Consider the following 24,029-nt stretch of genomic DNA (forward strand, 5'->3'; position numbering starts at 1 on the left):
TTTAAATGAACGTGTATTTTCTAATAACTCTTTATAAAGCACTTTTTAAACTGTTAACTAGGTGATACTCTCGATCAACAAGCAAAAATGTGAGATTTAGCAACACCAAACTTTCAGTAATAACTTAGACTTTATTCAAATTATTCGTGAGACAGACATCTACCTTGGCTACCTTAATATTTAAATAAGACTTCTGTAGGTTCAAACTGTCAAAATTAAAATATTTACAAACTCGCTCAATAAAATGAATTGACGTCCATCTTCCGACAGTTCACGAATTATGTTAAGATGCTCTTTACAGTGCAGTCAATGCTCCTCCCCTAGGGAATTCCTCAACAGTGGGCGAAGGCTGCAGTGCGGCTCCGCGAGGCGCTGGCCTTTCTACCGGTCGCCAGAAAGGGGCAGCGTATCTTTAATGCGGTTTTCGAGGAAAAAAAAACTATTAATATAACATGAAAATGCTGTAAACTGAACAACGTAGACCTAAGAGAGAGCTTGTGCAAAACACTGTGCATTCACAGCCAAACTCCCTCCGGAACCGAACGCGCCTCCCCCCCAAGAAAAATGTTTTATTCCAGGTAAAGAGGGGGGGGGGGAATGCAAGTTGCACTCAGTAGTATCTGGAAGCTGGCTGTGGTTTTGGTTCATCAAAGTGCAGGTGATTTTCCAGGGAAAGAAGCAGGAGTCGGGCATCTTAGATGAACTTTCACAGTAAGGCTAATTCCACCCCCTCCCTCATAATTTCTTATTTACCTTCAGTTGTATTTACATGGTTTTCCTTAAAAAATGTGGCTGTGTATATATGCACACACACAGCCTCGATATATATAATTATCTGTATATAGATATAGATATACGAGTCCGGCTAGAATGAGCTCATCCACCACGGTATAAGTTGTTCAGTCTCTCTAGCTCTTTGCAGTTGTCCATGCTCATAAGCTCTGCCTTCCTGCGCAGCCTCTCATCTCTGTAGACCTTGGCGGCGTACAGCAGGTCCGTTTCTGGATGGGGGGGGGGGGGGTGGTAGGAGGAGGAGGAGGAGGGAGGGTGAGCCGTCGCAAGCAGAACGTTTGCAGGTCAGATGCAGAGACGCTCGCAGTTTCATACAGTTGGGAAATGATTAAATCTAGTGCTAGGGATTCATGACAGTTTGAATTAAACAAAACTGGTGAAGGAGCCATTTGTAGAAGCAGGTGTGCTTCTGCCATGGAGACCTACTTGTTTGCTTCTCCTTCCAGCAGTTGTTTCGGACGTTGGAGATGTACTCATCCTCGACGTTCTTCTCAACCTTCTGCAGAGTCGTCCCCTTGTACTCAGAACGGAAGTCCCTGGTGACGTAGTAATCTATATGCAGGTTCTCCGTCTGCCGCTTGACGGTCTGCCCTGTGGACCTGGAGACGCAAGGGGACAGAGATGTGTGTAGATGTGTACGGAGGCATCCAACAGGACAGCCCATGTCTGGAGGACCCAGGGGACACGCCAAGGGCTGGTTTGTCCACTCTGGACTGTATTGGAGCTGTGATGGAGAAACGCATGGTCCGGAAAGAACACAAGTGCCTCACAGCTAAACTGAAATGCATCACAGGTTTAGTTTTTGAGGGCGGAGACACCTACGGTCTGGAGTAGAGGCTGTATGGAGGATTGGACACCATCAGCTGACTCAAGATGGACACCAGGATCAGCACCACGATGGGCATTAGCTGGATGAACATGGAGAAGCCACCCTGGAACAAACACAAGAAAAGGTCAGTTTTTCCACAACGACAGAGCCTCTTTGTGAACACTAGGGGGCGACAGAAGAGAGACTCACATCTCCCCTCTCCTGCCTCTCCTGCCTCGTGTGGTTGCTGTGGTGCTGACTGTACTGCGTCGGGCCATTAGTGAATGTGTGGGCACTCGCTGAAGAAGGAAAAGCAGTCAATCAACAATGCAAATGTAATTAAAAAGGAAACAAAACTTTCACCAGTAGCACACTGCAGGAAAAATGGAAAACTGAACTGAACTGAACTGAAAAAAAAAACTGCAGTGACCACCAGGGGTTTTACCGTCAACTTCTAGTTTTCCCTCAGAGACTTTATTATTTCCAAAGCTTAAGAATTATTTTAAAAATTGCTCAATCGATCTTCGATAGGATACCAAAGTACCAGAAGGTTATGAGGTCATGACCTGATAACATAGAAAAAGTTGCTAAATAACAAACAGGAGTACTTTAATCGCGTGGGTGTAATTGGTTATTAATTTTTCTGAAATTAAGTGAATGGGTGCCCTCTCTCTGTGGGTTATGTATGTATTACATTGTGTTGTGTTGTGTTATTTTTTCCCCACAGAATCTGTGAGTGCAATCAAAAAACTAAAAATGTCAAAAGACTTTTGTCCTGTTACTTATGGTTAAAGGGAAAGGGATTGGTTGTCATTGTTGACACACCACAGCACTCAGTGCACAAAAACTAAATATGTGCTCTGCATTTGACACATATGTGACACGGCAGGGGAGCAGCGCTTGGGGGGCCGTACCTTCCTCAGGGTACCTCAGAGGTATTTGGCTGGGTAGGGGTTAAGGTCGTCAATATTGGGATTAGGGTTTTGCCCATAAAAATGAATGGAGAGTCCCCACAAAGATATGAGTACAGGTGTGTGTGTGTGTCCTCAGGCAGGACGTACAGGATGGGAAACCGCCTCCGAAAAACATGTTGAACAGGTCCTCAGGGGTGATGTCCGCCTCGAAGCCCCGGTGGAAGTCGAAGTTTCCGTGGGCGTGGCCCGAGCTGGCTGGCTCCTCCCCTCCCGTCAGGTCGTACTGCTTCCGCTTGGCTGGGTTGCTGAGCACCGCGTAGGCATTGCCGATCTCTGCGCGACAGAGGCCAGTGGCCGTTCGGGGCTGTTACACAGAACACCTCTCCGACCTTCCCAGGGCTCAAGCCGCCGCTGCATCCCCTCTGATAACTAATCCGAGCCGTTTCAGTCACACGAGAACCCGTCTCCGCCTTCACGCTGAGCTCTCACACTATGCTTTTCAAATAACGCCCGAGCATCAGCGAACGCCACGCGACTGGAAACGCGAGATACGACGGGCTGGCCAAAGGCCGGCTCACTTTTGAAGGCCTCCGTGGCTCCGGGTGCGTGATTCTTGTCCGGGTGGAACTTGAGCGCCAGCTTCCTGTAGGCTTTCTTCAGCTCCTCCTCCCCGGCGTCCTTGGCGACACCCAGAACCTCATAGTAGTCCTTGCACTTCTTAATCCTGTGAGAGCAGCCAGCCATGGGTCAATGCATGGACATCTCTCATCCCTCATATGCAGAAGGTGCCAGCCAGTCGGCTGCTGTTAATCTGTCATCATCCATCATATACTTTTTCAGTACAGGGTAGCGGGGAGCCTGGTAGCACAGAGCACACAGCGGGGGGGGGGGGAGATGCTGGACAACATGCCGGCCCATTGCAGGCCACACACAAACAGTTACACACTATCATAAATTTAGTCACCTAATTGGTCTTTGGACCGTGGGAGGAAACCGGATCAGCCGGATGAAACACGATACCAGGCAAGCTCTACACACGCCGAGCAGGATTTGAACCCCTAACCTTTGAGCTGTGACCTAATATATAATTAATCACTGCAAAACCGGACAAAAAAAAATTAACTGCCGTCCAACAAGCTCTTATGGGTGTCTGGAAATAAAAGCGCACCCTCGAGGGGTCAAATAAGCCCCCAAAGGCTGTGAAGGGGTGTTTGTGCAACACATGCCACAAATTGCATAAGCCGCTGCTGCTAGAGAAAGACCCAGCCATTGCAGGTCCCCTTTGGCCTGCCTGGAGCTACCGCCTGCACGTAGCTCGCAGCGACCACCCACTCTGCGGGGTACAACAAGAAGTAGGAGGCCTCCCCCACCAGGGGGCCAGGACTTAAATTCTGACCCTATCCATTCAGGGGTATAGCCAACTTGGACTGGGTCTCCATAGTGACGGCTCGCACCTGGCAGCAATGCCGTGACTGGCTAGTCTCCAGTGGCCCGGTCAGAATCCTGAGTAATCGCCACCTTGTGACGCGGAGTGGGAGTGCGCACAAAAGCAGCAAAGCTATAAGTGGGGGTGCGGCGGTTTCACACAGCACACCTGGATCTGTGCCGGCTGGCAGGTGTGATGCACGCCTCTCTGAGCTTTGGCGTTTTACGTAACCCCGCTGTGGGGGGTGCGTGTGTGTGTGTGGGTACAGCCCAGTTTCACTGCATGGGTGAATATTCATTACACCCTCTACAGATTAGACATGATGAAAAGTCTCCATCAGATTTATGCTCCAAGACAGTGGGTAAATAAAAACTCTGTCCATTAAAGCTGTGCACATCTGATATATTTGTCCTTATGAGCAATTAGACACAGAAAGTGCCAGTTTGTGATGCAATACTGAGGCTTATAAGAACCAGACTTGGTGCTTTGCATCAGCTACCCCACCGAGAAGGGAAGGACCGACACCCCATAGCTGGTAAAACACACTTTACGCTGTTACCCTTATACATGATTCGCTGGGCAGTTCTCTCTGTACATCTACTACGATCAGTTTCAAAATTGACCAGATTTAAAGTATTTTGGTACAATGGAGCCCAGCATCATCCCAACACCAGAATGAAGGACTTCAACAATGAATGATTCCTTAATGAAGTTCTTTTTCATTCCACCCAAAATATTTGACTTAAAGTCAAAATGATCATCACTCTAACACTGTCAAACCAGTTGTATAATATTCAAAGCTAATTGATCATTGTAAGGGCACTCAGACAACTTGGGATCGTTTGGAATTTCAGCAGCACAAAAGCTGGATTCTCTTACTGAAGAAAAAAAAGAATCCCAAATCAGACCAAGTGATCACATGGAGCTGTGTAAGACAGCCTGCGGGATTTCCCCCCCCCCACCCCACACGATCACAGAGCTCCACATGGCAATGCGGCAGGAAACCTATGGCATGGAGAACACGGGACTAGGGAAGCCGGCATGGAGCCACACTCACTTCTGCACCCCTTCTGTCTGCTCCTTGCTGAAGGCCTTGGCTGTGTCTCCTCCAGCAGCCTCCTGGCTCTCGCTCTGGGGCCGGGGCGGGTCCCCGTTGGGGCTGCTCGCCGGCCGCCTGCAGTAGGCCCCGTTCCCCGCCGAGTGGCCGTTCTTCGTCAGCACATCCAACAGCGCTAGAGAAAACAAACAAAGTGTGTCAGTATCATTTGGGTCACTCAGTTCCCTCAATCCTATTTTAAATCGCACAAAGACACTGAAATACTCCCACAACTCAGCTGTAGCCACAACGGCAACATCGGTGTCAGACAGAGATGACTTAACTCCCTGGAATCATTATGCTGTGAATCCTTCCTCCTCTAACTCCACATAGTTCTACAGGAAAGAGGACATTACATAACCATGGGCTGCCCTGTCTCAAGCAAACAGTTTACACTGGCAGCCACAAATGCTGACCCCAAGCTACCAAGTTGCAGATCCTAACAGACACAAATCTACACCCCCCCCACTCCCACCCAACCTTCCTCGGCAGAGGGAACACCGAGGTCCCACACCGACATTCCTGCACTTCAAAACATTTGTCTGCCAAAACAACACAAGCCAGGCAAAACCAGTGAATCTTCACAAGGCCGACACTGACATCGAGCGGGAAACGATCCTTCTCGCGTTGCTGTAAACCTACACATCTGCTCGTCTCATTAAAGACACATTAATTACAAACTACGGAGCTTAAAAATCAATGCTACACTTCACCCACCTGCGTCTCAGCCCAAATAACTGCGACTCCTTTAGCATAGCATAGTATGGAGTAATTCTCCTTACCTCTGCAGTCAGCTTTGGGTCAGTCGTTGAATTAAAGGATTGCAAGTTTACAACCAGCCCAGCGTTAATCTCCTTTACTTCTTCCCATTTGCTCCAGTTACCTCTTCCGATCTCTACAGTATCCCTCATCCTGTACTTTTCCCTTGTAATTTTTTTTTTGTGCAATTACCTCTTTTTAAAGTGCTAAGGGGCTGCCAAGAGACTCTTCCATTTTTAGACTGAGCCTTCCAGGCCTCAAATCTGGCAGACGCAAATTGAAATGTTCAGCCGCAGCCCCACACATCCCCAGGACACAGTTCCTACACACAAGGAGCTGGTTTACTGTTTCCATTTCTTGTATATTTATTTGTCTGTTACTGCCCAGAATGCCATGCACTCATTTCCGCTAAAGGAATGCTGTAGGCCACTAGATTACATTCATTTTCTCTAACTGGGACCATCAGAAGAATAACCTGATAGCATAATCCTCAAAGACTGACTGACACCAGTCGCTAATCGAGGAGCTACTAACCAGCATATCCATACAGTATAAGATACTAACACAACAAAAACAATAAATCAGAATAAAGTCAGAAATTAAATCACGGGTCTTACTGTCCTGTGTATTGCAGGGACCTCCAAGTAAAAACGATTTTCGATAGTTATAGGTAACAGCTAATCCCTCTTGGATGGATAAGCAGACGTGGACATTGACAGATGGCGGAAGATACGGACATGGATTGATCGATGTATGTATGAATGAATGAATGGATGGATGAATGAATGAACGACCAACAGACCAGTCTCTGTTTATCTTGTCCTTGTAAAACCGACCAACAGAGGTGTCGCAGTAAAATATTTCTTCTACAAACACGCCAGGTTATTATTTAATTGCTTGCCTTGCCATATAAGATGGGACACCGCGAAAGCCGCCGGGGAAACGTTTCTGGAAGCACCAGGCCTCACGGTAAGATGCCGGCATTAGACGCAATTCAATACATTCGACTCCGGCCGACGTGCTTCCTTCATCTTACGGCAACAAATCGATCGACTACCTAATACAATAATAATACTGATAAAACGACACTGTCAGGAAAGTAAACGCAGCCAAGCCCGTCTGTCAGCTTCCTAACTACGCCACTTAGCCGGTCGTTTGTGCTCACGTAGCTAGCTATCAGCTAGCCGGCTAAGCTAATAGGCAGAACATTTAAAACGCCGCTATGTCCCACGAAAGAGCCCAGCTTACCCTTCGCTTTTTCGGTTGGATATAGTTTCTCCGCTTTATTTAGGAATTTCAAAGCCTTCTCCTTATCCCCAGCTTCAAAGGCTTTAGTTGCTATATTAATACATTTCTCTGCTTCATCCCTGTTCCCTTCCATCTTTCTCGTCTTCCTCCTTCTGCCTCTAGCCAAACTGACAGCTAAGACTGCAGAAGAAACCACCGCAGGATTAAAATCCTACGTTTCGTATCTTTTTTCTCGACCCTTAAATCCACGTATTAAGACTTTTAGATATACAGGTATTCAAATTTAATTATGAAAGTTTTTAATTTATTTGATGTTTCGGCTGAAGCTTGTCTTGCACATCCTTTTATGCTTTGTTTTGTGACGAATCGGCATTCGCAGTTTCGAGATGTATCCGTTAGAGACATTGGGAATCGCGTCATTGAAATCAGGAAGTTCAGTTGCTATTAGTAGAGTATGTCTTATGAGAGTTTAACCGAAAGTGGGTAGAAATGGTTTTATTTTAATATGTGGCTTATGTCAGTTAATCAAATAAAATGCAATTTACTCTCAATTGGCAGATATTCATATAAATTGTAATTAATTTATAGCGTTTATTAGGATTTGTTATATGTTATCAGGATTTTGTGTTCATATATTTTTTTTTATTATTTTGATGTCAGACAATGAACTGCAAAGTAAAATCGAAGACGATGGTCCCGTTGTTGACGAAACAAGTTTGCACAGACCCGAGGATACCGAGAAAAAGACCTGCTTTGCCCATACTGTAGCCTTCTATTAAAGTGATCCAACATTTATATTCTTTTGTAGAATAACCTGTGGAGCCAAATAGGAGAGCTGAATAAATTGAGATATAAACTGAATTCCTGTATCACACCGACTATTCAAAGTACAGATCTCTGCTTGTCCACAAATGGGTTCGTTTATTTACAAGGCAATACCAACGAAGATCTATTGTATTTGCATATGTCTCTTATCTGGAAAAGGATCATCTGGGTCTGACGTCATACTCAGAAATCTTGAAAATTGATACATGCTTGCCATTTTCTATGAACCTGACTGCCCTTGGAAAGTCACAGTACAGCAGGTACACCCAGGTCAGCCCACAAAGGAGCAGCAAATAGCCATACTTGAACACGTTCTCATTACATAATGATGAACGCTGCATTGTTTGAAATTCTTCAATGATCACAGGCATGAGACTCAATCCATTCATTCTGCTTGTCTTATTTGGGGTCACAGAGAAAAGCATGATGATATGCTTTCAGCATGATACATCTGAATAAACATTAGATGTACTGGCATTGTGTAATAAAACTGTGCGATGACACTGACAGTTGTAGTACAATTACAGTAACTTTCATGAATATACAGGAATTGCCTTTGGCATGTAACCCTAGGCTGTTTTACATGGTCGTGGGCATGACCTGCACTTATTATGGAGTGGGGCAGGTAACACCATCTTCCAGGACACCTGCCTTTGCAACTGTTACCTGGATATGACTGGTAAAGCAGGACTCTGCCAGCAGGAGACAACCCCAGATGCTTCACACAGAAGGCCTTCACTATCTGGACCATCCGCACGGTGTTCAGAGCAGTCAGTGGGAAAACAGACAAATAAGTGATCAAACATTATTATAAATATTCCATTGCTACTAGTAATGACTGTAATATCAAGTGAAATCCATCCCTCACGTTGATACCTCCTTACACCTTATACCTCCTGATATCTTCTTGATACCTATATATGTATATCACCAATGGTTTTATAATATACATGATAAAACCATTGGTAAGATGCTCCAAGTCTGCAAAACGCATCATTGTAAGGAAAGTAGAAGACTGACCGATGAGCAACGGAAAAAGAACTCGGTGCCGCAAAATTTCAGATCAGGTAACTTGTTTCCATCTTGATTCCCGGCTTCAGAAATCTGATTATACTTTCATACTATGCGGGAGACACAACCAAACACAAATATTTCCGTTCAAACAAGTTCAAACACTGCTCCTCAAATAAGCGTAGTTTGAAAGAGTGTACAAAGTCATCTATTAAAACGCTTAATAAGACAATTTGGTTAAAAGACAACCTGATAAGTAAATATTATTATTATGGTCTTGTCAATCTAGATTTAATTTAAGAATGAAAGTAAACAATTGCACCCGAGGTTCTGATATTTACCGAATCATATATATTCATGAGTTTGTAATTATAAATATTCATGAAGGCTTTTGATGCGAAAACAATGGTGCTTTAGTCTTGTGAAACCTCATCCTTATGGTTATGTGGTTTACCTATGCTCAAGACATTCTACTCAGACAAAATACAAGTTCGATTTAATGTAATGAAGAGCCTGTCAATTACATATCATAATAGGAAATTAGCTTTAGACGTTTCTCCTTTTTTTTACTAAGACATAACACATTATCAATATATTTTTTGTGTTTTTGTAATTTTAATTCAAATCACATTATATGTATCACATTTGGGCACGACTGTACTGAATACACTTGGCTGAGATCGGTTTAGGGAAGGAGACCAATTACCAAGCAACATACTTGAACAACGCGCAGAGTACGTGCGCGCTACTGGGGCACTGCACGCCAGTCGCGCGAGTCCTTTTGCAATGTCACGTGACCAGCAGTGACGCGAAACATGGCGGAGGCTGGTGGTCATGTTGGTGGGTCTGAAGACGAAAACGTGCCGACTTACGAGAATGTCGATGTGAACAGCAAAATATTTCGTGTGGGCGGCTTCGGGCGCCTGTGGACCGAGAAGCTGCGACCGTCCGACTTGTCTTTCCAGGACGGCGACGAGGACGCGGAGGATGCCGCCTTTGCGCTAGACATGGGAATCACCCCGCAGACGATGAGCGAGATCAAGGAGATCTGCAGGTTCGCCCCTCAGCCTCGAAATGTCTCCTTCGTTTTATTGCATTGCTTCTTTAAGATTGCAATTGGAACAAAAGCAAGATTCCTCTTAGAAGTACTCTAAAAAAAAGTTCGTTCAGAAGCAATCTCGTCTCATTAAGGATTTGCTGAATGTTGGTTGAAGTGGCATCTCACTGTAATTTTCCTTTTCTAGCCCCAGTACATTAAAATCTGGTACTGAGACCGCGCAGACCGAACTTGTGCCGGCCGAGCCGATCCTGCGGACCTTACGGTAATGCTCCCTGCAGGCGTCTGGCAAGCGTGTGATTTGTCCGGCGTGTTTGCGTCCCTAGTAAAACAGTCATGCTTTCTTTTTGCACATTATTACATTTAAAAATAATGCGAATTATTTCCCGTCCACAGACTGCGGAAAAGGAGACAGGATTACCAAGAAACCCTTCAGAGAGATTTTAGTGACCGACAAAACATGCATGCTAGTGAATTGGTGAGCGTCGCCCTCTGATGATGATCTATGTCAGGTGTCCCGCAAAACAATTCAAACTATTCAAGAGCCAAATAACATAACCATAACCATAACCCCTTCTGCATGAAATACTATAAGCCTCCTTACTCTCTAAAGCAAACCTGGAGCTGTTTTTGTTGAAGCTTTCCTATATTGTGCAGTCCTTTATTAAACCTCATCTTTTTGGCACCTTTAGGAGGGGTTAGCAGCTGGGAAAAAACCCATGGACCCTAAATACCTGGTCCCAGAGGGCGAGATCATCCTCAGTGTCAACGTTCTGTACCCTGCTATATTCCAGAGGGTGAGTGTCTCTGTCCTTTGGAGCTCGTACATAAAGCGTAGCTCCTAACCTTCCAGATAAAGTTTAAGGGATGTGGACTTGACGTGAATGATGATTTACCTTTGCTTGATAAGTGTTTTTAACAATCGGGACATGTCTGCTGTTGTCGAGTTTGTGGGGAGCAGGCAGCGGTCGTGATTGTGAAGTTCACTCCTGTGCTTGCGTCCCAGTTCCGTTTCACAAGGCAGCACCAGACGCTGCGAGTCCTGGGTTCGCAGAAGCTGACGCAGCTGCGAGACGCCATCTGCTGTGTCAGCGACCTGCAAGTGAGCGGGGAGTTCAGCAGCACGCCCGACATGGTGCCCGAGTTTATCAGCAAGGTGGGCCTACGTGGCCGCCGGCGTCCTCACCTCACACCTCCCTGTTGGGCCAGTCGGCAGGACGAGGTGTACAGGCCTGTGTGCTGAGTCTCTCTCGGCTTCTCTTTCAGGATCTCTACAAGTCGGCTTTCTTTTTCTTCGAAGGGGTGTTTTACAATGACCTCCGGTACCCAGAGTGCATTGACTTAAGCAAGTATGTTGGTATTTTTGGGTCCATGAGGGGGGGGGGTTCTCTGACATTCTACCCATGATAAAGATCAATTCCTTGGTAAACTGATCGAGCATGAAGTCTGTGCCAAAGACGACCATCTTTTCCCTCAGTATTCCAGGATAGGAGAGTGTCTGAACTCTGCTAACCTCTGAGGGCACATTTAGGTCATTTACTTGTCTCCTGTATGTTCCTGAGCTCTGTGGAATTAAGTTGCTTTACGCGGCATCCAGTGTCACATAATCAACGTCTGTCGAAGAGCAGTGTACCCAACAGTAGCCTTTTAGCCATATTATGCGAAATGGTTGATTTCATAAGCTCAGAGCTTAGTTGTAAAATGTGGAATCAAAATACCAGCACGTGTTTGAGAACTGAATTTGCCCGACAGGACCATAGTGGACTGGACAAAGTCTCATGACTTCCCACCCTTCCAGTCAAGGAAGATGGAAGAGACGTCGTTCAGTGACTTGAGGCTGAAGGTTGGCTACCCGTACCTGTACTGCCACCAGGGGGACTGTGAGCATGTTGTGCTTATTGCAGACGTACGGTGAGCTTTTTTGCAAACATATGACTTCAAATAGTGTGAGACATCTCAGCATTTGATAAATAGTTATATGGTGTATTAACTTATTTAACTGTGGGCTTACGGTTATACTGAAACACTTAAGTATTATGTAGTTTGGAAGACGATAGCTAAATGATATTAAAATTTGTTCTACTTACAAAAACATTTAATACATCTGGTCAGAGCAGTGAATGGATTGGCCATAGGCTTCATGAAGAGCATCTTCTCCTCTCCTGTCCCCTTCCCACCATGTTAGGATGGCCCACCAGGATGACTGCCTGGACATGAATCTGTATCCCCTCCTTGCCTACAAGCACAGGGTTAAGACCCGGAAATGCTCAGTCTGTCATATGTATATCAGCAGGTAAGAAATGACACTCTGTGCCCAGCACCAGGTGAATTCTGCTCTTAGACCATCTAGATCAGTGTTTCCCAGTCCGGTCCTATGGGACCTGCAGACAATCCAGGTTTTTGCTCCCTCCCAGCAAAACTGTGGTCTGTTTGGTCACGATGGACAAAATGCTTCATGGACCATTCGCTGTATTTCCTGACCCCACTATGAGCTGCTCTCTCTTCAAAAAAGGGCACAAAGCATGCCCCAATCCAAACATGAGCATCTAGTTGGGGACAAAAAAAATACAGGAAATGGTTCATGAAACATTTTGTTTATCACTACTATCTGGCAGGGATAAGGGGGGGAGCAAAAGAACCTGGACCACCCGGGGGTCCACGAGGACTGGGTTGGAAAACACCATTCTAGACCCTTCTGTTGACTATGCTTTTGCATCACACAGATGGATAACCACCAACGACAGCCTGGCCCCTATGGACCCCTGTCTCTTCTGCGAGCAGTGTTTCCGCTTGCTACACTACGACAAGCAGGGCAACAAACTCTGCAACTTCCTGGCTTACCCCTACGTGGACCCAGGGGCCTTCAACTGACCCCTGTCCCTGAAGAACAGGGACATCATTTACTGCCATGCAGTGTGTTCTTAAGAGACATTGATGTACAATGCAAACATGTGTAACTTTGGTTGTCACGTTAAAACTTTGAATCAATAAAATTTTATTGTTTGGGATCACTCTACAAGTAGTCATTAACTGATATGTGATGGATCAAACTGAAAACGTACTTCACAGAACTTAGATTAGTGGTTCCCAAACCAATCCACATTCTTGCTCCCTCCGAACAAATCAGGAACACCGCATACCTGGTACAGGTGTGATGGGAGCTGAGAAGAAGCAAAAACGTGGGCTATCCGGGATTCCCCAAGGACTGGGTTGGGAAACACCACCTTAGATTAAGGCGGCATTTCTACTGGTTGAAGAGCTGAATTTGAGTAGTTCTAATGTTCTTGCAACTACTTTAATCTGCCTCACAACTATACAAGGATGGTGAGGGCTAAGATGGTGTATGAGAGTTATCTGAGTATGGTGCCTTAAGGCAAGAGTCAGCAATGGATTAAAGAACCTTAGACATAGTGGTGGAGATATTCCACAAGCTACACATGGAGATGGCTTAAAGGTGCCCGGCCATGTGCCTGCAAATGTGAATGTCAAGCTATGGAGTGAAGAATACCAAGAATAGGAAGGGCAGCATGCTACCACTAAAGCATTCTAAAAGTGGTGAGCAGCTGAATACTACCAGCCTTTCAAAAGTCATGTCTGAAATACACCACCTATGGGCAATTTTAGGACTACATTGGCTTGGCTACCGGTTTATTGAAGACCAGCATTTTTTTCCCGAAGTTGTTTGGCTCCAGACAATAACCTTTGCGGGGGAATGTTCTAAACTCCTTTATTACCAGAGGCATACCTGGTTTATAAGACAGGCACAAAAATACTCTTATGTACAAACACGTATGCAAAATGGGCAACTTAAAATCGTGGGCCGGCTGCCGGGAACACAAGGGCATCTTGGTGCGGACTGTAGAGGAAGCTTTGGCACACTACCTAGACTTCACGCCTGATGCTCGCTTTCCTAAAGGAACAGCTGAAGGAATATTTACACTGAAACAGCAGGGAGCAGCTTTAGGACGAACACCTAAGCGATAAGACAGTTTAAACAAACTACTACACAAAGGATGGATATGCTGGTTTGGAACCTAACTAGGTGCAGAGGGCTGCATTAAGACGATTATCAGATTAAGGGGTCAGGTGACAGGAGGAAGTTTTGGGATGTCAGTGAGTTCGGGACGGCAAGCCGCTCGCCGCATCACCGGAGTCCTAGACCACAAAGTTTACTGCGTCGGGTTTGAAACGCATAACGGGACGGAAACGAGGCATGAATCAGTTTGGCCAAGTATCAAAGAGGGGAAACAATGGGAACAGACATGGTACGTTATAGTTGAGCGGCTGGCACTGATGACTCTGGTCACGCTTAGGAACCAGAGAGAAACGAAAACACTGTGGCACACTGAGACCAGGCACGGATACGGACACATCCCGAGGGAGGGGGGAACGTGGACATCCCATCCGGACCCGCATGATCCTACAGCACCGCAAGAGTGTCGCTCGTGTTCCCGCTCCTCCGGGAATCACGCAGGCGGGCCGGCTGGGCATCTCAGGCTGAGTCTTCCTGAGACTTTGACACACTGAATAATGAGAACATTTTGAGTTAGTAGTAGTGTGTATATGACGATAACTACGTCTGATGTCCGTATGATGCAGTAAGGGTCACAGGTAAAATGCGCATTCTCCTAACTGCTCCCCCACGTTCTCGTCTCCCATCTCGCCCCCCTCACCTCTCCTCCTCTGCGGGGCTGCTCTCCTCCAGTAGCCGCTCTTGTCTATTCTCGTCAGGACTGGTGTCACCGTTCATGGCTTTGTCTACAGCGAGTCGTGAAAGACACCAATGACTGGAATGTGACTGGGAGAATGACGCATGGAAGCCTTTCTAGTGCAGTTGGAGCACTCAAATTAAAATGGAATCATTCACTTATAAATCATCTGCCAAGTCCTCTAGGGATGTGACCTAACAACTCGTCTGGTTCCTTGATCACTTTGCTACCTGTTACCAAAAGGTTAACATCCTCACCTGCTATGGTTTTAAACAAATATACCCGCTGACCGGGAATTTAGACATAGCAACCGCACCACCCCTGCTCACCTACACCCTGCTCCCTGGCCTGCTCCGCCCGCTTCAGGGCGCTTTTCTTGGCCTCCTCATGCTGTCGCTGCTCCACCAGTGACTTGTTGAGCACCTGGCTCAGGACTGAGTCGCCTTCTCCAACCAGGAACATTGTCTTGAACTTGTTGTAGAGCATGGTGGCCTTGTCCATGATGTCCTGGCAGGCTTTGAATCGGCGGATCTGCCCCCAAGAAGGAACACCATACATACAAGATCTCACTACAGGCAAAAAAAAAAAAAAAAGGCTGATTTTGGGGGCTGAATCCCACCTACCTTTTTGAGTGTGGCAATGAGCTCACTGTGCTTCTGAAGGTGCTGGGTGGTCAGCTGGAGAGTGCTCAATTCGTCTAGGGCTAGCAGGCACTTCTTCACATCCTGCATGTAGCACAGAAGACCCCATCGCATCTGAAAGCTAATGTGACTGCGACCTGGATTTGACACTTTCCCAAAGGGTGATGGAAGTCAGGAACCACCACCTCATCCATGTGGTCAAGACCATATCTACACTCAGCAGGGCTTCAGATAGTAATCTGTATATATACGGCACCTGCTAAGTTTTGGGTGTCGCTACTAAAGTGCAACCATAGTCCATATAGTGCCGAAAAGCCGGCATCCACACAGATTTTGTTGCCCATAAATACAATCAGCACACCTGTTATCTAATACCCTTGACATCACGAATGCGACCTACAAACGCCATCATCGTGGGTGCAGCCTTCAGTGCCGCCCTTCACACTTACTGATGGACTTTGTCTTGATCCTTAAACACAGCTTAAACACAGACCTGACTGTCTGACATGGTGTTGGGTTACTAAGTCATAAAACACAAACATATTGTGTGTCTATTCCTTTTAATGCCACCTGTGACACAAGGTGAGGTATTTGGCTCCAGCTAGAAAACACCTCATAAAATTAAACAAGTAATCAATTTGTTAACAAGTAAGAAAACCTATTTCCAAGCAGGGTTACATATCTGATGTGTGTTTTTGTTGCTGGGGTGTTTTACTCCTTACATTTATACTTCTGAAGGTCAGTATCAAACTCCCTGAAAGTAAACAAAACTAACTTTTTCCATCAAGGGACACAGATGGGGTTGAACTTACGGGGTTATCAATCTTCAGTGATATCTTGATTTCTCCATGCAACCTTTGCAGTCGTGATTCTGTCGATACATCTGAATCATTTAGGGCATTAAAAGTAAGCGGTTAATGGCTCCTTTTAGCACACTGAAGAAGCACAGATACTACCCCGGCATAGAACCCCTGTTCCAAGTACGCAGAAGGTGGATGGATGAAATCACACAAAAGTAAAATCTAAATTCCATCTCCATGGCCAAAAGGCCTGAATCCTACTTCACGGGGGGTTTGTGTCGCTACATTAGTACATCACTGTAGGAGCATCACTGCCACACAGACAAACGTACCTTTTTTCTTGTCTCCCTTCCTTTCATCCAGTTTCTTTCCATCATCTTTATTCTGCCTGAGAAAGAACATTCAGAGATGGTTGGCCAATTCTGCCTACCGCTTAAATAAAAAGTCCAGTTTATAAAACGATTAGGAAAGGCCCTATATGCATTTTGGGGGAAAAAAAATGTATCTGCCAATTCCGATCGGACCATTTACACACACACACACACACACACACACACAGTAGGCGTCACTGCATTCTTTATCCGAGTACGCACTGCGATTTCACACTATTCTTCCGTATAATGTTTCTGCAAGTGCCTAATTAGATGTGTTATATTAATTAACGTTCTGCTGTTGCCTCCTCTGAAAAGAACAGCACTGCGAACATTGCAGGAAGCTGTTGGGCTGCTTCGCTTTCAGTTTAAAGAATTTCCACGTGGCCGACATCTCAATAGTTTGTAGTTCCAAGCGAAGGGCCTCAGGCTCAATGCAGCGAATGACAGAACCTTAGAATCCGCGCAACTGACGTAACCTGGGCAGATGCGGAAAATTAAACAGACCAGGCTTTGGACTTGGCTCTGGTAGCCAGTACGGAGTAATTGAAAAAAAAAAAGCCTTGATTAGCCCCAATTCTGATCTAATATCTGTTCAAAACATCACTGAAAATTAGTATGAAATTAGCATTTTTACTCATTTTAACATTTATTTTACAATGAGAATTCATGTTTAAAAAAAATAAATCTGAATTTAATACTAAGAATGATTACATGAACATCACGGTTCATTACGTTGGATAAATCCGGTATAAACAGTACAAGCCTTTGCCACCATCTGGTGGATGAGAGATAGAATTACACTGACAATAGTCACGACCTCACATCTCACATATGAGTCCCTAAGGCTGTATTTCACCCATTTATATGACTGGGTATTTACTGGAGCAATTCAGGTTAAGTACACTGCTCAAGGGTACAACAGCAGGGCTCCTCCTGGGACTTTAATAAGCAGCAGTAAAAAGTAAAGCATGAACTTTTGCTGGACTAAACTAACTGCATATAAATCTTCCAGACAGCATATTTCCCCTGTTATGAATGTGAAGCCATATTCACCCAATAAAATTCTTTTTAAAAATGAAACACTGCTGTTTATGACTAGACAGGGTGGAGGTCCAACGCAGCACGATGTGGAGCGGCGTCGGTGGATAATTAAACGTCTCGTTACCGAGCAGACCCGGTCGTTTCCGCACCGTTGCTTTCGCGTCTCTCCCTCCCAGCGTTACCTAACTTAACCCCTCGATACCTCACAACTCATACACGGGGTTCATCGCGCTGTGCTCAAGTACCATTCGCATAATTTAATAACAGATAAAAACTAGAAGGTAAAATATTACGCAGACAGAAAATGGAAGGGAAAAAAAAAAAAATCTCAAGCTATGGGAGACAGAATTGGAAAAAATTCCACCTGCTGGACTCTCAGATGTGATCCACGGAGTCTCAGACTGGGACGGAGGGGCCTGGATACTCACTCAGACGCCTTCTGGTCCTCAGGCCTGCGCCTCCGGTCCTCTCGGTCAGCCTCCACGGAGCCCTGCCGCTGCTTCAGCAGGCCGCGTTTCTTGGCTGTGCTCTTGCTCTTCTGTAGAGACAGGAGACGGGAATGAGATGGGGAGGGACATGAGACTCCCACAGAGTGGGAGGCCTGGGATAACGCTGCCGGTCGTTGGCACGCACCTCCTCATCCTCCGACTCTGAGGAGCTGCCCTCCTTGGCGCTCCGCCGGCGTTTCAGCTCTGGCTCCTTCTTCCCCTCCGAGTCCTTGGCCCGGTCGTCATCCTTCCTCTTCCGGCTGTCCGCCTTCCGGTCCTCCTCACCTGTGCCGGCTCGGGACTTCTCCTCAGAGATGTGCTTCCTCTTCCTGTCTGTCTCCCCAGGGTCCCTGATGGTGCACAAGGAGAGAACAGATTTGCTAGGACCAAAGGTCGCCATCCCCATGGCACCTCTGTAGACTCCCCTGGTCTAGCAGCCACAACATGGCATCAAATGCCACAGGTGGCAAAATACTACGAGGACCAAGGCAGGTTATTCACTCAAAAATCTGTTCTGGTGTCAGCGTGAGGTATATAAAAGAATAAATGTTATTTACACTTCACTGCCAGAGCTACGGGGATCCTGGGACGACTGCTGCTGGAGCAGAAGCATCTTCTCGGCCTTGGGTTTCCGGCCTCTGCGCTTGGGGGTGTGCACCTCGCCACCTGCTAAACCATAAGAATGCTCTGTCTCCACAGCGCCACCTGCTGGCCCGACCTTTAATTGCAGCATATAAAAATGTCAGAGATCCGCCCAAAGGCTCCACCTTGAGGACTTGCAGTTGGGCTGGTGGGAACATCGTCCTTCTCCGAATCTTGTTCCACCTCACTCTGAAACGAAGGTGTGTTCACCGCATCAGACACGCAACACGCACCTTCAACAACGCAACATGGCCGCTTTCTGACTTAAGCGAAAATTAAGCCCATTGATGCGGTACAAGTCCTTACCTTTTTCTTTCTTCCCCTTTTGGACTTGGTTGGGGAGTCGGGCCCGTCCTTTTGTGTCCGTTCCTGGAATGGGACAAGCAGCTACTTCTAAAACAACTGATGAATTTTACAATAAAGATTAAAACACTCAAAAAAAAAAAAAAAAAAAAAAAAAAGCTAAAAAATGAAACTTTGTGGGTGTTTTTTTAGCATCACCTCCTGGATTGCTGTTGTACATGATATTTAACCTTTTAAAATAAAAATACACATTAAGGTTCCCCATATTCATCATCCTGCCCATAAATAGTGAGCATGGTATGCAGTTAGTGGTCAGTGTATTTATACACAGGCAATTAAGGTAAGGAAATGTGTCGTCTTCCCCGGCCTGCCACCATTAAATGCGACTCAAGTATCCTTGGATACCAGCAGGGAATTCTGTGGAAGTGAAGTGGCCGTGGCAGATCACGTGACCAGTGGAGGGGGTTAGGGGGTCACCAAGCCCCTGCCACACAAAACCTAACCTGAAGGAAGCCACAACGAAGAGGACAGAGTACAACAGGAAACCACAGCTGGTCAGAGGGAAATGAAAAAACACACACACACACATGCACTACCCTACTGGTCTAAAAATGCCATGCTCTCCAAATGATCTGCATTTCTCTGTGGAGAGACACAGCACAGGTTCACCTACTTGGGGGAGGACAGTGGTGCACGTTTAGTCCCTCGCTTCTCTGTACGGCATGGGGGATGCTAAGGGAGGGGCCGCTGTACACCCAAAGCTGCCTTTACATGTTTGAAGTTTGGATACACCACATTATCACTCCCCTCCCCTCCCCAATAAAGAAAACATTACTGGTGCATCCCCAGTAGGCACAGAGTTTGGCCAGGACAGCTCCTCCAACCCAAATCAGCGAGAGCGGACACACCCCGAGCGAACGTGAAGGCCCAATCAACCGGCGGCGACAGAGCAGAGCCCAGATGAAACATGTCAAGCGGTGTAAACTCACGTCTGTTCTCTGTTTGACACAAACAACCAGAGAAGGAACGATGAAGGAAAACCAACCAAATACAGGAGGGAAAGGAAAAAAAAAAACCATCCCCAGTGGCTTTTTCTTTAAGTAACTGTGGGGGAAAAGAAAACACCACTGACTACTTTGCATGCTTTACCCCCATCCAAACTGTGTCCAAAAAAAATAAATAAAATGTAGGAAAGTGGCACCCTCTAGAGGGCAGCCCTGGCAGTCCATGCATCGTACGTACATCCTCAGTGCGAGCCACGGGCTCTGACCCCTCGATGGACCCTGACCCTGCGGCAACTTCCTGCTCAGCCTCACTGCCAGTCACCTGGGGTAATAACCAAACACACAGGGCCACGCGGCGCGGGGTTAGCATGTGACGACCGTCCCCACGGGGGCACCCAGCAAGGTGCCAGCGTCTCGAGATGGGAGTGGGGGGGGGGGGGGGGGTGGCGGGGGGTTGATGGTTGCGGCAGAGTACATGCCCAAAGCCGTAACCCCGAAACAGCAGCAAACATCACCCTGGTGCAGCCAGAGAAATCGTAGGACAATGAAGGATAGTGTTCACAATTTCTGTCAAGTCAGATTTACATATCAGCACATTCTAACTGGGTCCACCTGCTCTGCATTAAAGGCACAAGCATCTTTAGTCCAACATCGTTTTATAGCGAGTCCAAAAGAAAAAGAGCTCAAATTCAAAGAGTGTCGGCCATCGCCCAAGAACAGGAACTTTACAGGGATGAGTACCTTTTATAAACGTGTTCGGCGCTTGGTGGCATGTATTCAGAATGGCCCAGATATGAGAGTAAGCGCGGCTTCTCGCTGCCTGTGCCTTCCCCTTCAGCACCCCCGTCCGGAGACTCACTTTAACCGACGTTGACTTTCTCCTCTTATCCTGCGCCTTTGCATCGCCTTCGGTGTCCGCCTCCGGGCTGCTATCCGAGTCCTTTTCCATCGCTGATCCCGGCGGCCTCATCTACAAACGCGTACCGGTCACAGTCAGTGCGAACGCCGATGTCAGGTGGCGACAGAGCAGCGTGCCCCCGGGCGTTTGTGCACGCGTGCAACGTCCCGTGGGAGGGCAGTGCAGCACTCGCATGCGCCTCTCACCTTCTGTCCATTCAGCTCCACCTTGGGGTTGTTCTCGATTTCCCAGAGACCCTCGTTAAAACCCTTCCGCTTGTTCGGTTTGCCAAACTTGTCTTTGTTCGGCAAATATGGAAAGATGTCTTTGGGACCTAAAAATGCCCTAGAAGGCGCATGTGAAAGTGATTAATATGTCATTGACACACCACAGCACCCAGTGCACAATGACATTTTCCCTCTGCATTTAACCCACATGTGACATATCAGTAGTGCAGCTATAACTACTGTGTGAGGCGGAAGCTGCACTGTCTATAACAGAAAGGCCCTACAGCGCATAGTGTACACAGCGCACAGACTGTTCAACCTCCTGCCCTCTGGAAGGAGGTACAGGAGTCTCCGCTCCCGTACCACCAGACTCACTAACAGCTTTGTCCACCAAGCCGTCAGGATGCTGAACTCCTCTTCTTCCAGCCCCAGAGTAAACAATTCGGACCCTGTATCCTCTGACTCACAAAAATAGCAAGACTATCCTCATATATGGAAATTGCACAACCTGCTGCTATTTTTTATTTATTATATTTATTTTTTATCTATCAATGCTGCTATTGACTTTGCACTGACAACTCACTGCTGCCAGACCCTGACTTTAAGTCTCCTCAAGTTCAATTCACATGCACTTTACATGTTGTTCCCTGATTACATACTGCAAAAATTGTTATACACACAGGATACGTTGTTGTTATGTTGTTGTTCTGTGCACTTTATGGTTCGTCCCGTCCTGTATTGTTTGTCTATCGTACGCAAGGGATAGTGAGAAACGTAATCTCGATACCTTTATATGGCTAGTACATGTAAAGGAATTGACAATAAAACTCTCCGACTCTGACTCTGATAACGTAGCACCTGGGGAGCAGTGCGTGGGGGGCGGTACCTTGCTGGTTGGGGGATTCAAAGGAGCAACCTTCAAATCACAAGTACGCTTCCCTAACCATAGGCCACCACTGCCTAACTATGGATAACCAATGACGGCCTTCAGACCGCACTCTCTTCTAGGTTTACGAGACAGAAGCATCTTAGAAACAGCACATCCACACAGACCCACATTACCAGCAAACATAATTAAGAAACACACACACACAAAAAAAGCAGGGGGTTCACTGCTTCACAAAACTTCTACTCACGTCTCATGGGTCCCAAAGAAAAAAATTGGAAATTTAATGTTGGCCGGCTTCACCGCACCATCAGCAACTTCATCTATCTGCAAGGGGTAAGAATGGGGGTGTGTCACCAGGATTTACTGCCAATCAGCACAGGCATCCTAAAAGCAATCTTCAACAAAGGATTTTAAAACCAGAACCCCTTAAGACAAAACAATTAGAAACATTACAAACTAAACTGCACCCCCTATATCAATTTCACGCATGTTTCAGCAGCGGTGAAACCATTACTGGCGCGGCATGTTTACATTATTCATGGGGGAAGGTGCTCTGCGAGGATCCAGAGCCATTATCACGGTCATAAAGCTGTCAGTAAATGGGGACGCGGCTTACCCTGGCCGGCCAGTGAGGGTAGCCTTTCATTTTGGCGAAAATCAGGTCTCCGGGTTTGAAATCTCGGGTCATGGTGTGAAGTTCCGGCGATCCTGCGTGTGCTGGATGCGAGAGACACCGGAGGGCAGGGCAGACACATGCACGGAGTGACCAACGTGCTCACTGGCAGCACACACACACACACAAAGCAAACTGCATAAGTTTTAAGTGCATCGTGCATACGTTTAAAAAAGCTCGGCGGCTGCACGCGGTCCCGCTAGCCCACGCGCACAGCCCGGGGACCACAGGGCTCCGGGAATGGAGGAGGAGGACGGCGTCCCGTAACCCCTCCCCCCGCACAAATACATCCACATTTACGGCAGCCAAACGAGCGCTTGTCTACGTTATAGGGAAATTATGGCAATAACAACGAGAGACCTCAATGGAGGCCGCTTCGACACGGAATAGTTTCCCTTCAGCCGAGCGGACACTTCGGTATTACGCAGGTTGCCATTTTCCGGCGGTCTATGGCTCCCCGCCGCCTAAACCCCCTCCTAAAGCTGTCGTCCGGCACGCTTCTGGGACACGGCCGGCCGCCGAACCACACCCCTCATCCATATCCATGTGTCCCCGGCCTCCACCGAAAAAAAAAAACACGCGGCACCGTAAGGAGCAGAGCTTACCAGCAACAACCCCCGGCTCGGCAGACAGCAGCACAGCCAGCTTAGTAGTGCTCGCTGTACTCCCGCGCAGCTTAGCGAGGATCGTACCAAGCAGGCACTCACATGGGGGTGGTTGCTTTACTAAACAGTAAAGCATTTCTTTTAACAAGACGTGTGATCACTAATAAAAAACGCTGTGACTCTCCATACTTTAAATAACATCTACATTCAATTTTCTGCGAAGTGAAATAACTAATTTCCTATCAAATAGTGCCTTGCACTTACCTCCGACTAAAAAGGTGCCCCTAAATTTCAAAGAGACCGCGAGGTTAAGACGAATGCGCAGAATATACGGACTGGCAGTACTTCGTGAAAATGTATTTAAAACTCCGCCGGAGTTCGGCAGCTTGTGGCAGTGCGAAGTGACTTAATTGGAAATGAAAACTGTTATTTTTAAAAGGCATATTACGGTTTCATATATATAAATGAAGCAAAAGGCTTAAATATGGCCTTGGCATTTCTGTAAGCCCTTGAACCAGGAAACATTAAGATGATGTCATTTGTAACGCCGAGAATAATAGATGCAAGTGTATTCCAATGTCAATATTTCGTAGAATAAATGGCACATATGCTTTTTGTATGAATTATTTATGAATTTATTTAACACTATATATGTATATATTACGATTATTCTCAATAAATGATCAAGCGTGAAATCAGCTTTTGTTAAGTTATATTTGTTAAATAATCAAACTGTTAATATATATCAATTTCGTAGTTTTTTTTTTTAACTATTCAGTTAAATTTCTCGGTATGTATT

The 24,029-nt window shown here is 46.4% G+C and overlaps 3 protein-coding genes across 8 annotated transcripts; 1 reads left to right on the forward strand and 2 right to left on the reverse strand.

The window, feature by feature from the left end:
- Positions 1-111: 111 nt before the first annotated feature.
- On the reverse strand, positions 112-7,354 carry dnajb14 (DnaJ heat shock protein family (Hsp40) member B14). Its single transcript, XM_048999908.1, has 8 exons — positions 7,044-7,354; positions 4,998-5,172; positions 3,093-3,238; positions 2,662-2,847; positions 1,811-1,899; positions 1,615-1,724; positions 1,219-1,391; positions 112-1,001 (listed from the first exon to the last, which is right to left on the reverse strand). The coding sequence occupies exons 1-8, from the start codon at positions 7,174-7,176 to the stop codon at positions 877-879; spliced, it is 1,137 nt and encodes a 378-aa protein (XP_048855865.1). The 5' UTR covers positions 7,177-7,354; the 3' UTR covers positions 112-876.
- Positions 7,355-9,584: 2,230 nt separating this feature from the next.
- Positions 9,585-12,944, forward strand: snapc3 (small nuclear RNA activating complex, polypeptide 3). Its single transcript, XM_048999907.1, has 9 exons — positions 9,585-9,933; positions 10,124-10,201; positions 10,333-10,414; positions 10,629-10,733; positions 10,943-11,092; positions 11,203-11,285; positions 11,689-11,847; positions 12,122-12,229; positions 12,660-12,944. Exons 1-9 carry the CDS (start codon positions 9,695-9,697, stop codon positions 12,805-12,807), a joined length of 1,152 nt encoding a protein of 383 aa, XP_048855864.1. The 5' UTR covers positions 9,585-9,694; the 3' UTR covers positions 12,808-12,944.
- A 703-nt stretch (positions 12,945-13,647) lies between these two features.
- psip1a (PC4 and SFRS1 interacting protein 1a) lies at positions 13,648-23,513 on the reverse strand. Of its 6 annotated transcripts, none has more exons than XM_048999906.1 (17): positions 23,495-23,513; positions 22,569-22,669; positions 22,200-22,276; positions 21,043-21,181; positions 20,798-20,908; positions 20,177-20,260; positions 18,938-19,000; positions 18,757-18,820; positions 18,547-18,658; positions 18,135-18,339; positions 17,930-18,039; positions 16,419-16,474; positions 16,099-16,169; positions 15,269-15,370; positions 14,975-15,176; positions 14,610-14,694; positions 13,648-14,459 (listed from the first exon to the last, which is right to left on the reverse strand). In XM_048999906.1, exons 2-17 carry the CDS (start codon positions 22,638-22,640, stop codon positions 14,429-14,431), a joined length of 1,584 nt encoding a protein of 527 aa, XP_048855863.1. In that variant the 5' UTR covers positions 22,641-22,669; positions 23,495-23,513; the 3' UTR covers positions 13,648-14,428. The 6 variants fall into 6 exon arrangements, with proteins under 6 accessions (XP_048855863.1, XP_048855859.1, XP_048855860.1 ...); XM_048999902.1 differs by lacking the exon at positions 23,495-23,513 and adding an exon at positions 23,231-23,381 and having other exon boundaries at positions 18,547-18,655; XM_048999903.1 differs by lacking the exon at positions 23,495-23,513 and adding an exon at positions 23,231-23,381 and having other exon boundaries at positions 16,099-16,157.
- Positions 23,514-24,029: the final 516 nt, after the last annotated feature.

The sequence above is a fragment of the Brienomyrus brachyistius genome, unplaced genomic scaffold (genome assembly GCF_023856365.1).
Source record: "Brienomyrus brachyistius isolate T26 unplaced genomic scaffold, BBRACH_0.4 scaffold47, whole genome shotgun sequence".
In the NCBI taxonomy this organism is placed as follows: domain Eukaryota; kingdom Metazoa; phylum Chordata; class Actinopteri; order Osteoglossiformes; family Mormyridae; genus Brienomyrus; species Brienomyrus brachyistius.

What these genes read in the sequence shown, in the direction of transcription:
- dnajb14 (XM_048999908.1), bottom strand. Translation starts at nt 7,176, where the DNA reads ATGGAAGGGAACAGGGATGAAGCAGAGAAATGTATTAATATAGCAACT. An exon ending in TCCAACCGAAAAAGCGAAGG is followed by an intron (nt 5,173 to 7,043) that starts GTAAGCTGGGCT and finishes TGTTTTCTCTAG; the next exon opens with CGCTGTTGGATGTGCTGACG. An exon ending in AGAGGCAGGAGAGGGGAGAT is followed by an intron (nt 1,725 to 1,810) that starts GTGAGTCTCTCT and finishes TGTTTGTTCCAG; the next exon opens with GGTGGCTTCTCCATGTTCAT.
- snapc3 (XM_048999907.1), top strand. Translation starts at nt 9,695, where the DNA reads ATGGCGGAGGCTGGTGGTCATGTTGGTGGGTCTGAAGACGAAAACGTG. An exon ending in TGCCCGAGTTTATCAGCAAG is followed by an intron (nt 11,093 to 11,202) that starts GTGGGCCTACGT and finishes CTTCTCTTTCAG; the next exon opens with GATCTCTACAAGTCGGCTTT. An exon ending in GAGTGCATTGACTTAAGCAA is followed by an intron (nt 11,286 to 11,688) that starts GTATGTTGGTAT and finishes TTTGCCCGACAG; the next exon opens with GACCATAGTGGACTGGACAA.
- psip1a (XM_048999901.1), bottom strand. Translation starts at nt 23,366, where the DNA reads ATGCTTTACTGTTTAGTAAAGCAACCACCCCCATGTGAGTGCCTGCTT. An exon ending in CCCAACTGCAAGTCCTCAAG is followed by an intron (nt 18,659 to 18,756) that starts GTGGAGCCTTTG and finishes CTTATGGTTTAG; the next exon opens with CAGGTGGCGAGGTGCACACC. An exon ending in GAAGGGAGACAAGAAAAAAG is followed by an intron (nt 16,170 to 16,418) that starts GTACGTTTGTCT and finishes TAAATGATTCAG; the next exon opens with ATGTATCGACAGAATCACGA.